The sequence below is a fragment of the Agelaius tricolor genome, unplaced genomic scaffold, assembly GCF_023055355.1.
Source record: "Agelaius tricolor isolate 1412-34295 unplaced genomic scaffold, bAgeTri1.0.p SCAF_110, whole genome shotgun sequence".
Lineage (NCBI taxonomy): Eukaryota > Metazoa > Chordata > Aves > Passeriformes > Icteridae > Agelaius > Agelaius tricolor.
In genome coordinates, this window is record NW_027269370.1 from 254,965 (window position 1) to 269,025 (window position 14,061).

At 46.6% G+C, this 14,061-nt stretch overlaps 1 protein-coding gene across 1 annotated transcript in view; it reads left to right on the top strand.

Moving 5' to 3' along the window:
* EHMT2 (euchromatic histone lysine methyltransferase 2) overlaps positions 1–13,316 on the top strand; it is a 61,580-nt gene extending 48,264 nt beyond the window's left edge. The window contains 5 exon segments of the mRNA XM_071419563.1: positions 117–232; positions 2,210–2,296; positions 4,719–4,797; positions 7,937–8,112; positions 11,675–13,316. Coding sequence (XP_071275664.1) covers positions 117–232; positions 2,210–2,296; positions 4,719–4,797; positions 7,937–8,112; positions 11,675–11,828 — 612 coding nt within the window. The 3' untranslated portion in view covers positions 11,829–13,316.
* Positions 13,317–14,061: the final 745 nt, after the last annotated feature.

A 14,061-nucleotide genomic window follows, 5' to 3' on the forward strand; every position in this document is an offset into this window, starting at 1 on the left:
TGGGGCATTTTCAATGATATTTTTGGGCTATTTTAAAGGGCATTTTTGGGGTGTTTTTGGGCTGTTTTTGGGCTGTTTTGGGCCAGTTTCATTGTCCCTTTCCCCCTTTTCCCCAGGACGGGCGGCTGCTGCAGGAGTTCAATAAAATCGAGCCCCCCCTGATCTTCGAGTGCAACCAGGCCTGCACCTGCTGGAGGAGCTGCAAGAACCGCGTGGTGCAGAGCGGCATCAAGTGGGGGCCAAAAATACCCAAAAACCCCAAAATTCTGTGCCCAAAAATCCCAAAATACCAAAAATCCCAAATACCCGACCCCAAAAACCCCAAAAATCCCAAAAAACCCCAAAATTCTGCACCCAAAAATGGCAAAATCCCAAATACCGGTCCCCAAAAATGCCAAAAAAACCCCAAAAACCCCCAAAATTCTGCACCCCAAAAATCCCCAATTCTGCACCCCAAAGAACCGCGTGGTGCAGAGCGGCATCAAGTGGGGGCCAAAAATACCCAAAAAACCTAAAAAATCCCCAAAAAACCCCCAAAATCCTGAATCCTGGACCCCAAAAACCCCCAAATCCCAAAAAACCCCAAAATTCTGTGCCCAAAAACCCCAAAAATCCCCAATACCAGACCCCAAAGAACCGCGTGGTGCAGAGCGGCATCAAGTGGGGGCCAAAAACACCCAAAAACCCCAAAATTCTGTGCCCAAAAATCCCAAAATACCAAAAATCCCAAATACCCGACCCCAAAAACCCCAAAAATCCCAAAAAACCCCAAAATTCTGCACCCAAAAATGGCAAAATCCCAAATACCGGTCCCCAAAAATGCCAAAAAACCCCAAAAACCCCCAAAATTCTGCGCCCAAAAATCCCCAATTCTGCACCCCAAAGAACCGCGTGGTGCAGAGCGGCATCAAGTGGGGGCCAAAAACCCCAAAAAACCCCCAAAAAAACCCCAAAAAACCCCAAAATCCTGAATCCTGGACCCCAAAAACCCCCAAATCCCAAAAAACCCCAAAATTCTGCACCCAAAAACCCCAAAAATCCCAAAAAAACCCCAAAAAATCCCAAAATTCTGCGCCCAAAAACCCCAAAATCCCAAAAATCCCAAATACCCGACCCCAAAAACCCCAAAATTCTGAATCCTGAACCCCAAAAACCCCAAAACTCTGCACCCAAACAATCCCAAAAAATCCCAAAATTCTGTGCCCAAAAACCCCAAAAGTCCCAAAAAAACCCCAAAAAATCCCAAAATTCTGTACCCAAAAACCCCAAAATCCCAAATCCTGGACCCCCAAAACCCCAAAATCCCAAATTCTGCACCCCAAAGAACCGCGTGGTGCAGAGCGGCATCAAGTGAGACCCCAAAACCCCAAAATCCCCAAATTCTGCCCCAAAACTCCTTCAGTTCTGCCATTTTCACCCTAAAATCCCTTTTTTCGCCCAAAATTCCCATTTTCCCCATCTTTTCCCATTTCCCCCCCATTTTCCCCCATTTTTTCCCATCTTTTCCCCATTTTCCCCACTTTCCCCCATTTTTCCCCATCTTTTCCCCATTTCTCCCCAAAATTCCCATTATTTTTCCCCATTTTTCTCCCCAAAATTCCCAATTTTCCCCCTTTTTTCCCCATTTCCCCCCAATTATCCCCATTTTTCCCCCCAAAAAATCCCCTTTTTTTCCCCATTCTTCTCCCCCAAATCCCCATTTTTCCCCCCATTTTTCCCCCATTTTTCCCCCTAAAATTCCCATTAATTTCCCCCTTCTTCCCCCATTTTCCCCCCATTTTTCCCCATTTTCCCCCAAAATTCCCATTTTCCCCCATTCTTCTCCCCAAAATTCCCATTCTCCCATATTTCCTCCCATTTTTTCCCTATAATTCCCAATATTTTTCCCATTTTCCCCCATTTTTTCCCCTAAAATTCCCAATATTTTTCCCATTTCCCCAAAATCCCTATTTTCCCCCCTTTTTTCCCCCAAAAAAATCCCCTTTTTTTTCCCTCTTTCCCCCCATTTTCCCCTAAAATTCCCATTATTTTTCCCCATCTTTCCCCATTTTCCCCCCATTTTTCCCCTTTTTTTGCCCCCATTTTTCCCCATTTTCCCCCCTAAAATTCCCAATATTTTTCCCATTTTCCCCCCAAATCCCCATTTTTCCCCATTTTCCCCATTTTTTCCCCATTTTTCCCAAATTCCCGTTATTTTTCCCCATTCCAGGGTGCGGCTCCAGCTCTACCGCACGGCCAAGATGGGCTGGGGGGTGCGGGCGCTGCAGGCGATTCCCCCCGGGACCTTCATCTGCGAGTGAGGCCCCAGGGACACCAAAATGGGGGGAAAATACCAAAAATGGGGGCAAAATCCTAAAAATGGGGAAAAAACAAAAAAAATGGGGAAAAAACCCCAAAAAATGGGGAAAAAACCCCAAAAAATGGGGAAAAAAACCCCAAAAATGGGGGGAAAAACCTCAAAAAACAGGGAGGGAAAGTCCTAAAAATGGAGAAAAAAATCCCAAAAAATGGGAGGAAAAAACAGAAAATGGGGAGGGAAAAATCCTAAAAATGGGAAAAAAAAAACAAAAAAAAATGGGGAAAAACCCCCCAAAAATGGGGAAAAAAAGCAAAAAAAAAAGGGGAAAAAACCCCAAAAATGGGGAAAAAACCTCAAAAAACGGGGAGGGAAAGTCCTAAAAATGGAGAAAAAACCCCCAAAAAATGGGAGGGAAAAAAAACCAAAAATGGAGGGAAAAATCCCAAAAAATGGGGGGGAAAAATAAAAAATAGGGAAAAAAAACAAAAAAAAAAGGGGAAAAAAACCCAAAAAAAATGGGGGAAAAAAAACCCAAAAAATGGGGGAAAATGGGCAATTTTCATGACCTTCATCTGCGAGTGAGGCCCCAGGGACACCAAAATGGGGGAAAAACAAAAAAATAGGGAAAAAACCAAAAAAAAAAGGGGAAAAAACAAAAAAAAAAAAGGGGGAAAAAACCCCAAAAAATGGGGGAAAAACAAAAAAAAAGGGGGGAAAAAAACCCCAAAAAATGGGGGAAAATGGGCAATTTTCATTGCCTTCATCTGCGAGTGAGGCCCCAGGGACACCAAAATGGGGGGGAAAAATACCAAAAATGGGAGGGAAAAATAAAAAATAGGGAAAAAACAAAAAAAAATGGGGAAAAAAACCCAAAAAATGGGGAAAAAACCCCAAAAAATGGGGGGGAAATGGGCAATTTTCATGACCTTCATCTGCGAGTGAGTGAGGCCCCAGGGACACCAAAATGGGGGGAAAAATACCAAAAATGGGGGAGAAATCCTAAAAATGGGGAGGGGAAAACAAAAAATAGGGAAAAAAACAAAAAAAAAAGGGGAAAAAACAAAAAAAAAGGGGGAAAAAACCCCAAAAAATGGGGAAAAAAACCCCAAAAAATGGGGGAAAATGGGCAATTTTCATTGCCTTCATCTGCGAGTGAGTCAGGCCCCAGGGACCCCAAAATCCCAAAAATGGGGGGAAAAACCCAAAAATGGGGGGAGGGGGAATCCTAAAAATGGGGAAAAAAAAAAACAAACAAAAAATGGGGGAAAAAACCCCCAAAAAATGGGGAAAAAAACCAGAAATGGGCAGGGAAAAATCCCAAAAATGGGGAGGGAAAATCCCAAAACATGGAGGAAAAAGACCCAAAAAATGGGGGAAAAGCTCAAAAATGGAGAAAAAAAATCCCCAAAACAGGGAGGGAAAAGACCCCAAAAAATGGAGAAAAAATCCCAAAAATGGGGAAAAAAACTCCCCAGAAATGGGGGGAAAAAAACCCCAGAAATGGGGAAAAAAACCCCAAAAATAGAGAAAAAAATCCCAAAATCTGGGAGGGAAAAACCCCAAAAATGGGGAGGGAAAATCCCAAAAACAGGGAGGGAAAAAATCCTAAAAATAGAGAAAAAAAATCCCAAAAATGGGGAGGGAAAAATCCCAAAAATGGAGAAAAAAATCCCCAAAAGGGGCAGGGAAATGCTGAAATTTGGGAGAAAACCCCAAAAATGGAGGGAAAATCCCAAAATTTGTGAGGGAAAGTCCTAAAAATGGGAGGATTTGGGGCTTTTTGGGGTGGATTTTGGGGTTTTTTTGGGGTGGATTTTTGTCTTTTTTGGGGTGGATTTTGGGGTTTTTTGGGGTGGATTTTGGGTTTTTTGGGGTGGATTTTGGGGTTTTTTGGGGTGGATTTTGGGGCTTTTTGGGGTGGATTTTGGGGATTTTTGGGGTGGATTTTTGGGGTTTTTTGGGGTGGATTTTGGGCTTTTTGGGGTGGATTTTTGGGGTGGATTTTTGGCTTTTTTGGGGTTTTTTTTTGGGGATTTTTTGGGGTTTTTAGGGATTTTTGGGGGGATTTTGAGGTAGATTTGTGGGGTTTTTTTGAGGATTTCCAGGAATTTCGGAGGATTTGGGCGAATTTTGGATTTCTTGGCAATTTTAGGGATTCCAGGGAGATTCCCTAATTTTTTGGGTGAATTTTAGGAGATTTCTACACAATTCACTGAAATTTTAGTGGTTTTTTTTAGCAAATTTTCCATTTTTTGGTGAATTTTGAGGCAGATTTTCCAGCTTTTTTTCCATAACTCAACAGGAATTTGAATGAATTTTCCTCTGTATGAAAACTTCACCTTTTTGGGGACAAAATTTACATTTTTAAAGGATTTTTACCATTTTTGGAATTGCCCAAAACCAGCGTTTTTTGCCCCAGGTACGTGGGGGAGCTGATCTCAGACGCTGAGGCCGACGTGAGGGAGGACGATTCCTACCTGTTCGACCTGGACAACAAGGTCAGGGCGCTGGGGGACCCCAAAAATTCGGGGGGGACCCTAAAATTTCCCAAAAACCCCAAAATTTGGGACCCCAGGTCCGCCCCATTCACCCAATGGGGATTTTTCCCTTTTAAGGGGTCCCAGGGATTTTGGGGATCCTAAAATTTTGGGGGTCCCTAAAGGTGAGTAGACCCCAAAATATTTGGGGTGACCCCAAAATTTCCCAAAAACCCCAAAATTTCCCAAAAACCCCAAATTTGGGACACCAGGTCTACCCCATTCACCCAATGGGGATTTTTCCCATTTTTGGGGTCCCAGGGATTTTGGGGGATCCTAAAATTTTGGGGGTCCCTAAAGGTGTTGAGGGTCCTCAGGAGGAGACCCCAAAATATTTGGGGTGACCCCAAAATTTCCCAAAAACCCCAAATTTGGGACACCAGGTCCGCCCCATTCACCCAATGGGGATTTTTCCCATTTAAGGGGTCCCAAAAATTTTTGGGGTATTCCAGGGATTTTGGGGATCCTAAAATTTTGGGGGTCCCTAAAGGTGTTGAGGGTCCCCAGGTGTGCAGCTGAGGAGACCCCAAAATATTTGGGATGACCCCAAAATTTGGGAAAAACCCCAAAATTTGGGACCCCAGGTCCGCCCCATTCACCCAATGGGGATTTTTCCCATTTTGGGGGTCCCAAAAATTTTTGGGGGATCCCAAAATTTTTTAAGGGGTCCCTAAAGGTGTTGGGGGTCCCCAGATGTGCAGGGGAGGGGACCCCAAAATATTTGGGGTGACCCCAAAATTTCCCAAAAACCCCAAATTTGGGACACCAGGTCTGCCCCATTCACCCAATGGGGATTTTTCCCATTTTCGGGGTCCCAGGGATTTTGGGGTCCCAAAAACTTTTGGGGGTCCCAGAATTTTTTAAGGGGTCCCTAAAGGTGTTGAGGGTCCTCAGGTGTGCAGCTGAGGAGACCCCAAAATATTTGGGGTGACCCCAAAATTTCCCAAAAACCCCAAATTTGGGACCCCAGGTCTACCCCATTCACCCAATGGGGATTTTTCCCTTTTAAGGGGTCCCAGGGATTTTGGGGGATCCCAAAATTTTTTGGGGGTCCCTAAAGGTGTTGGGGGTCCCCAGGTGTGCAGGTGAGGAGACCCCAAAATATTTGGGGTGACCCCAAAATTTCCCAAAAACCCCAAATTTGGGACACCAGGTCTGCCCCATTCACCCAATGGGGATTGAAACCCATTTAAGGGGTCCCAGGGATTTTGGGGGATCCTAAAATTTTGGGGGTCCCTAAAGGTGTTGAGGGTCCTCAGCTGTGCAGGGGAGGAGACCCCAAAACTTTAGGGGTGACCCCAAAATTTTGGAAAAACCCCAAATTTGGGACACCAGGTCTACCCCATTCACCCAATGGGGATTTTTCCCATTTTGGGGGTCCCAAAAATTTTTGGGGGATCCCAAAATTTTTTGGGGGTCCCTAAAGGTGTTGAGGGTCCTCAGGTGTGCAGGGGAGGAGACCCCAAAATATTTGGGATGACCCCAAAATTTGGGAAAAACCCCAAAATTTGGGACCCCAGGTCTGCCCCATTCACCCAATGGGGATTTTTCCCATTTTCGGGGTCCCAGGGATTTTGGGGTCCCAAAAATTTTTGGGGGTCCCAGAATTTTTGGGGGGTCCCTAAAGGTGTTGAGGGTCCTCAGGTGTGCAGGTGAGGAGACCCCAAAATATTTGGGGTGACCCCAAAATTTCCCAAAAACCCCAAATTTGGGACCCCAGGTCCGCCCCATTCACCCAATGGGGATTTTTCCCATTTTCGGGGTCCCAGGGATTTTGGGGGGGTCCCAAAATTTTTGGGGGGTCCCAGAATTTTTTAAGGGGTCCCTAAAGGTGTTGAGGGTCCCCAGATGTGCAGGGGAGGAGACCCCAAAACTTTTAGGGTGATCCCAAAATTTCCCAAAAACCCCAAATTTGGGACCCCAGGTCCGCCCCATTCACCCAATGGGGATTGAAACCCATTTAAGGGGTCCCAGGGATTTTGGGGGATCCCAAAATTTTGGGGGTCCCTAAAGGTGTTGAGGGTCCTCAGGAGGAGACCCCAAAATATTTGGGGTGACCCCAAAATTTGGGAAAAACCCCAAATTTGGGACACCAGGTCTGCCCCATTCACCCAATGGGGATTTTAACCCATTTAAGGGGTCCCAGGGATTTTGGGGATCCCAAAATTTTGGGGGTCCCTAAAGGTGTTGAGGGTCACCAGATGTGCAGGGGAGGAGACCCCAAAACATTTGGGAGGACCCCAAAATTTGGGAAAAACCCCAAATTTGGGACCCCAGGTGTGCCCCATTCACCCAATGGGGATTTTTCCCATTTAAGAGGTCCCAAAAATTTTTGGGGGGGTCCCAGAATTTTTGGGTGGGGTCCCTAAAGGTCCTGAGGCGGCTCCCCAGGGAGGGGAGGAGACCCCAAAACGTTTAGGGTGACCCCAAAATTTCCCAAAAACCCCAAAATTTGGGACACCAGCTCCACCCCATTCACCCAATGGGGATTTTTCCCATTTAAGGGGTCCCAAAAATTTTTGGGGTGTCCCACGGATTTTGGGGGTCCCAGAATTTTTGGAGGGGTCCCTAAAGGTGTTGAGGGTCTCCAGGTGTGCAGCTGAGGGCACCCCAAAATATTTGGGGGGACCCCAAAATTTGGGACCCCAGGTCCGCCCCATTCACCCAATGGGGATTGAAACCCATTTAAGGGGTCCCAGGGATTTTGGGGGTCCCAAAAATTTTTGGGGGCCCCAGAAATTTTTAAGGGGTCCCTAAAGGTGCTGAGGCTCCCCAGGGAGTGGGGGGACCCCAAATCTTCAGAACCCACCCCAAAATTTGGGACACCAGCTCCACCCCATTCACCCATTGTCGGCCTCCCAGGAATATTTTGGGGGGGACCCCAGAGATTTTCGGGGATCCCAAAGATTTTGGAGGTGGCTCCAAAATTTCAGGTGGGGATCCCTAAAGGCGCTGAGGCTTCCTTGCCGAGCAGGGGGACCCCAAACGAGCAGAAAAAAACCCCAAAATCATCAGAAACGAGCCCAAAATCCTTAATGTCATCGCTGTTCGGGCGTGGCTCCGCCCCCTTTTGCCGTGACCACGCCCCCTATCGCGACAGGACGGCGAGGTTTACTGCATCGACGCCCGTTACTATGGCAACGTCAGCCGCTTCATCAACCACCTGTGCGACCCCAACATCATCCCCGTGAGGGTGTTCATGCTACACCAGGACCTGCGCTTCCCCCGCATCGCCTTCTTCAGCAGCCGCCACATCCGGCCCGGAGAGGAGCTGGGGTGGGGTTAATTGGGGTTAATTGGGGTTTAATTGGGGTTTAATTGGGGTTTTATTTAAGTTTAATTGGGGTTTGTGGGGTCCCTGTTACACCAGGGCCTGCGCTTCCCCCGCATCGCCTTCTTCAGCAGCCGCCACATCCGGCCCGGAGAGGAGCTGGGGTGGGCTTAATTAGGGTTTAATTGGGGTTAATTGGGGTTTAATTGGTGTTAATTGGGGTTTAATTGGGGTTTGATTGGGGTTTATGGGGTCCATGTTACACCAGGGCCTGCGCTTCCCCCGCATCGCCTTCTTCAGCAGCCGCCACATCCGGCCCAGAGAGGAGCTGGGGTGGGCTTAATTAGGGTTTAATTAGGGTTTAATTGGGGTTAATTGGGGTTTAATTGGGGTTTGATAGGGTTTTATTGGGATTTATTGGGGTTTATTGGGGTTTGTGGGGTCCATGTTACACCAGGGCCTGCGCTTCCCCCTCATGGCCTTCTTCAGCAGCCGCCACATCCGGCCTGGAGAGGAGCTGGGGTGGGGTTAATTGGGCTTAATTGGGGTTAATTGGGGTTTGATAGGGTTTTATTGGGGTTTGATAGGGTTTAATTGGGGTTTGATAGGCATTTATGGGGTCCCTGTTACACCAGGGCCTGCGCTTCCCCCTCATGGCCTTCTTCAGCAGCCGCCACATCCGGCCCGGAGAGGAGCTGGGGTGGGCCTGATTGGGGTTAATTGGGCTTTAATTAGGGTTAACTGGGCTTTAATTGGGGTTTAATGGAGGTTTAATTGGGGTTTGATAGGGTTTTATTGGGGTTTATTGGGGTTTATGGGGTCCCTGTTACACCCGGGCCTGCGCTTCCCCCTCATCGCCTCCTTCAGCAGCCACCACATCCAGCCCGGAGAGGAGCTGGGGTGGGCTTAATTGGGGTTAATTGGGGTTAATTGGGGTTTAATTGGGGTTTATTGGGGTTTAATTGGGGTTAATTGGGGTTTGACAGGAGTTTATAGGGGTTTAATTGGGGTTTGTGGGGTCCATGTTACACCAGGGCCTGCGCTTCCCCCTCATCGCTGCCTTCAGCAGCCGCCACATCCGGCCCAGAGAGGAGCTGGGGTGGGGTTAATTGGGGTTAATTGGGCTTTAATTAGGGTTAATTTGGCTTTAATTGGGGTTTGATAGGGTTTAATTGGGGTTTTATTGGGGTTTAATTGGGGTTAATTGGGGTTTGATTGGGGTTTGTGGGGTCCCTGTTACACCAGGGCCTGCGCTTCCCCCTCATCGCCGCCTTCAGCAGCCACCACATCCGGCCCGGAGAGGAGCTGGGGTTTGGCTTAATTAGGGCTTTAATTGGGGTTAATTGGGGTTTAATTACGGTTTGATAGGGTTTAATTGGGGTTTGATAGGGTTTCATTGGGGTTTGACAGGAGTTTATTGGGGTTTATTGGGGTTTGTGGGGTCCATGTTACACCAGGGCCTGCGCTTCCCCCTCATTGCCATCTTCAGCAGCCGCCACATCCGGTCTGGAGAGGAGCTGGGGTGGGGTTAAATTAGGGCTAATTGGGGTTTAATTAGGGTTAATTTGGGTTTAATTGGGGTTTAATTGGGCTTTAATTGGGGTTTGATTGGGGTTTTTTGGGGTTTTATTGGAGTTTATTGGGGTTTATGGGGTCCATGTTACACCAGGGCCTGTGCTTCCCCCTCATCGCCTTCTTCAGCAGCCGCCACGGAGAGGAGCTGGGGTGGGCCTAAATTGGGGTTAATTGGGCTTTAATCAGGGTTAATTTGGCTTTAACTGGGGTTTAATTGGGGTTTTATTGGGGTTTGATAGGGTTTTATTGGGGTTTATTGGGGTTTGTGGGGTCCATGTTACACCAGGGCCTGCGCTTCCCCCGCATCGCCTTCTTCAGCAGCCGCCACATCCGGCCTGGAGAGGAGCTGGGGTGGGCTTAATTAGGGTTAATTGGGGTTAATTGGGGTTTAATTGGTGTTAATTGGGGTTTAATTGGTGTTAATTGGGGTTTTATTGGGGTTTATGGGGTCCATGTTACACCAGGGCCTGCGCTTCCCCCGCATCGCCTTCTTCAGCAGCCGCCACATCCGGCCCGGAGAGGAGCTGGGGTGGGGTTAAATTTGGGTTAATTTGGGTTAATTGGGGGTTAATTAGGCTTTAATTGGGGTTTGATAGTGGTTTTATAGGGATTTATTGGGGTTTATTTGGGTTATTGGGGTCCATGTTACACCAGGGCCTGCGCTTCCCCCTCATGGCCTTCTTCAGCAGCCGCCACATCCGGCCCGGAGAGGAGCTGGGGTGGGCCTGATTGGGGTTAATTGGGCTTTAATTAGGGTTAATTGGGCTTTAATTGGGGTTTAATGGAGGTTTAATTGGGGTTTGATAGAATTTTATTGGGGTTTATTGGGGTTTATTGGGGTTTATGGGGTCCCTGTTACACCCGGGCCTGCGCTTCCCCCTCATGGCCTTCTTCAGCAGCCGCCACATCCGGCCCGGAGAGGAGCTGGGGTGGGCCTAAATTGGGGTTAATTGGGGTTAAATTAGGGTTAATTAGGGTTTAATTACGGTTTGATAGGGTTTAATTGGGGTTAATTGGGGTTTAATTGGGGTTTATTGAGGTTTGATTGGGGTTTATGGGGTCCATGTTACACCAGGGCCTGCGCTTCCCCCTCATCGCTGCCTTCAGCAGCCGCCACATCCGGCCCGGAGAGGAGCTGGGGTGGGGTTAAATTAGGGCTAATTGGGGTTTAATTAGGGTTAAATCAGGGTTAATTGGGCTTTAATTTGGGTTAATTGGGGTTAAATTAGGGTTAATTGGGCTTTAATTGGGGTTTGATAGGGATTTATTCCTGTTTATGGGGTGTTTATGGGGGTTTTCAGGACAATTAAGGGACAATTTTTGGGACATTTAGGAACCATTTAAGGACTTTTAGGGCCATTTAGGGCCAATTTTGGGACATTTAAGGACATTTAGGCCAATTTAAAGACATTTAAAGACAATTTTGGGACATTTAAGGACATTTAGGCCAATTTTTAGGACAAATTTAAGAACATTTAAGGACGTTTAGGGCCACCTAAGTACAGTTTAGGGTAATTGAAGGATATTTAGGGCCATTTAATGCCATTTAGGGCAAATTAAGGCCATTTAGAGCCATTTAAGGATATTTAGGGCCAATTTAAGGACAATTTAGGCCAATTTTGGGACATTTAAGGACATTTAGGGCCAATTTAGGGCAAATTTAAGGCCTTTGAGGATATTTAGGCCCATTTAATGCCATTTAGAGCCACTTAAGGATATTTAGTGACATTTAAGGACAATTTAGGGCCAATTTTGGGACACTTAAGGACATTGAGGCCAATTTAAAGATATTTAAGGACAATTTAAGTCTATTTAAGGATATTTAGGGCCATTTAAGGCCAATTCAAGACCATTTCCTGCCAATTTAAATCCGATTTATCTCCAATTTACCCCCCCCTCATTTCAATCCCCCCATTTCTGAGCCCACCCCAGAATCGGGGTCAGGGTCAGAATTTGGGGTGACCCCAACGATTTTGGCTCCCCAATTTCCAGGTTTGACTACGGGGATCGGTTCTGGGACATCAAGAGCAAATATTTCCCGTGCCAGTGCGGCTCCGAGAAGTGCAAACACTCGGCCGAGGCGGGCGGGGGGCGCGGGGACCCCCCCGAGATGCTGCCCCCGCTGCTGGCCCTGCCCCCGCCCTGAAAAACCCCAAAATCACCAGAAAAAATCACTAAAAAAATCCCCAGAAATCCCCTAAAAAATCGCTTAAAAATCCCCCCAAAAATCCCCAGAAAAGTCCCCAGAAAAATAACCAGAAAAATCCCAGAAAAATCCCCAAAAATCGCGAAAACAAAAGCCCAAAAATCCCCAGAAAAATCACCAAAAAAACCCCAGAAATCCCCTAAAAAATAGCTAAAAAAATCCCCAGAAAAATCCCCAGAAAAATCCCTAAAAAATCGCTTAAAAAATCCCCAGAAATCCCCTAAAAATCACTTAAAAATCCCCCCAAAAATCCCCAGAAAAATAACCAGAAAAATCCCAGAAAAATCCCCAAAAATCGCGAAAACAAAACCCCAGAAATCCCCTAAAAATCCCTAAAAAATCACCAGAAAAATCACCAGAAAAATCACCAGAAAAATCACCAAAAAAAGCCCCCAAAACCCCAGAAAAATCACAAGAAAAATCCCCAGAAAAATCACAAAAAAATCCCCAAAAATCCCCCCCAAAAACCCCAGAAAAATCACCAGAAAAATCACAAAAAATCCCCAGAAAAATCACCAGAAAAAAACCCAAAAATCCCCAGAAAAAAACCCAAAAAAATCGCTAAAAAAATCCCCAGAAAAATCCCCAAAAATCGCTTAAAAAAATGCCCAGAAATCCCCTAAAAATCCCTAAAAAATCCCCAGAAAAATCACCAGAAAAATCACAAAAAATCCCCAGAAAAATCACCAAAAAAAATCCCCGAAAAATTCCAAAAAAAGTCCCAAAAATCCCAAAAAAATCCCCCCTAAAAAAAAAAACCGCAAAAAAATCCCCATAAAAAACCCACAAAAAACCCGCAAAAAATCCCTAAAAAATCCCCAGAAAAATCTCAAAAAAAACCTGCAAAAAACCTGAAAAAATCCCCCAAAAAATGCCCCAAAAAGTCCCCCCCAAAAAAACCCCCAAAGATCCCCCCAAAAAATCCCCAAAAATGTCTCCAAAAATCTCCCAAAAAATCCCCCAAAAAATTCCCAAAAAATCCCAAAAAAAGTCGCAAAAAATCCCCCAAAACTCCCCAAAAAAATCCCAAAAAAAACCCAAAAAACGAAAAACAAAAAAAAAAAACCGAAAAAAACAAAAAAAAATCAAAAACCCCCCCCCCAAAAAACCCCCAAAAATCCCAAAAATATCCACAAAAAATCCCAAAAAAATCCAAAAAAAACCCCCCAAAAAATCCCCAAAAAACGGCCCCGGAATGCCCCAAATGCACCCAAAAAAAAAGCCCCGAATTTGCTCTGATTTTGTAGCTAAAAGTGCCCCAAGTTCACCCAAAACGCCCCAAATTCACCCCAAATTGGCCAAAATACCCAAAAACGTCCAAAATTTCCCCAAATCCGCCCCAATTTTGCCCCAATTTTCCCCTTTAACCCCCCCCCCCCGCTTTGATTGACGTCGGATTTGAACCAATAAAGAGCCTGGAATGAAAAAGGGGGGCGTGGTCTCGTGAATGGGCAGGGGAGTGGGCGGGGCTATGGTGGGAAAGGGAGAGGGGCGAATTTTGATCCTCAAAATTCCCTTGCGACCCCCAAAATCCATCGGGACCCCCCAAAATTCACCTGGGACCCCCAAAAATCCATCGGGACCCCCCAAAATTCCCTTGGGAACCCCAAAAATCCACTTGGGACCCCAAAATTCACCCAGGACCCCCCAAAATTCCCTCAGGAGCCCCAAATCCACTCGGGACCCCCCAAAATCCATTCAGGACCCCCCAAAATTCACCCGGGACCTTCCAGGACCCCCCAAAATTCCCTCAGGGTGCCCAAAATCCTTCGGGGACCTCCAAAATTCATTCAGGACCCCCAAAAATCCACTCGGAACCCCCAAAATTCACACAGGACCCCCCGAAATTCACTCAGGACCCCCCAAAATTCATTCAGGACGCCCAAAATCCACTCAGGACCCCCCCAAAATTCATTCAGGACACCCAAAATCCACTCAGGACCCCCCAAAATTCATTCAGGACCCCCAAAATCCATTTGGGATCCCCAAAAATCCACTCGGGACCCCCCAGAATTCACTCAGGACCCCCAAAAATCCACTCGGGACCCCCCAAAATCCATTTGGGACCCACAAAATTCACACAGGACCCTCCCAGGACCCCCCCAAAATTCACTCAGGACCCCCAAAATGATTCAGGACCCCCAAAAATCCACTCAGGACCCCCAAAAATTCA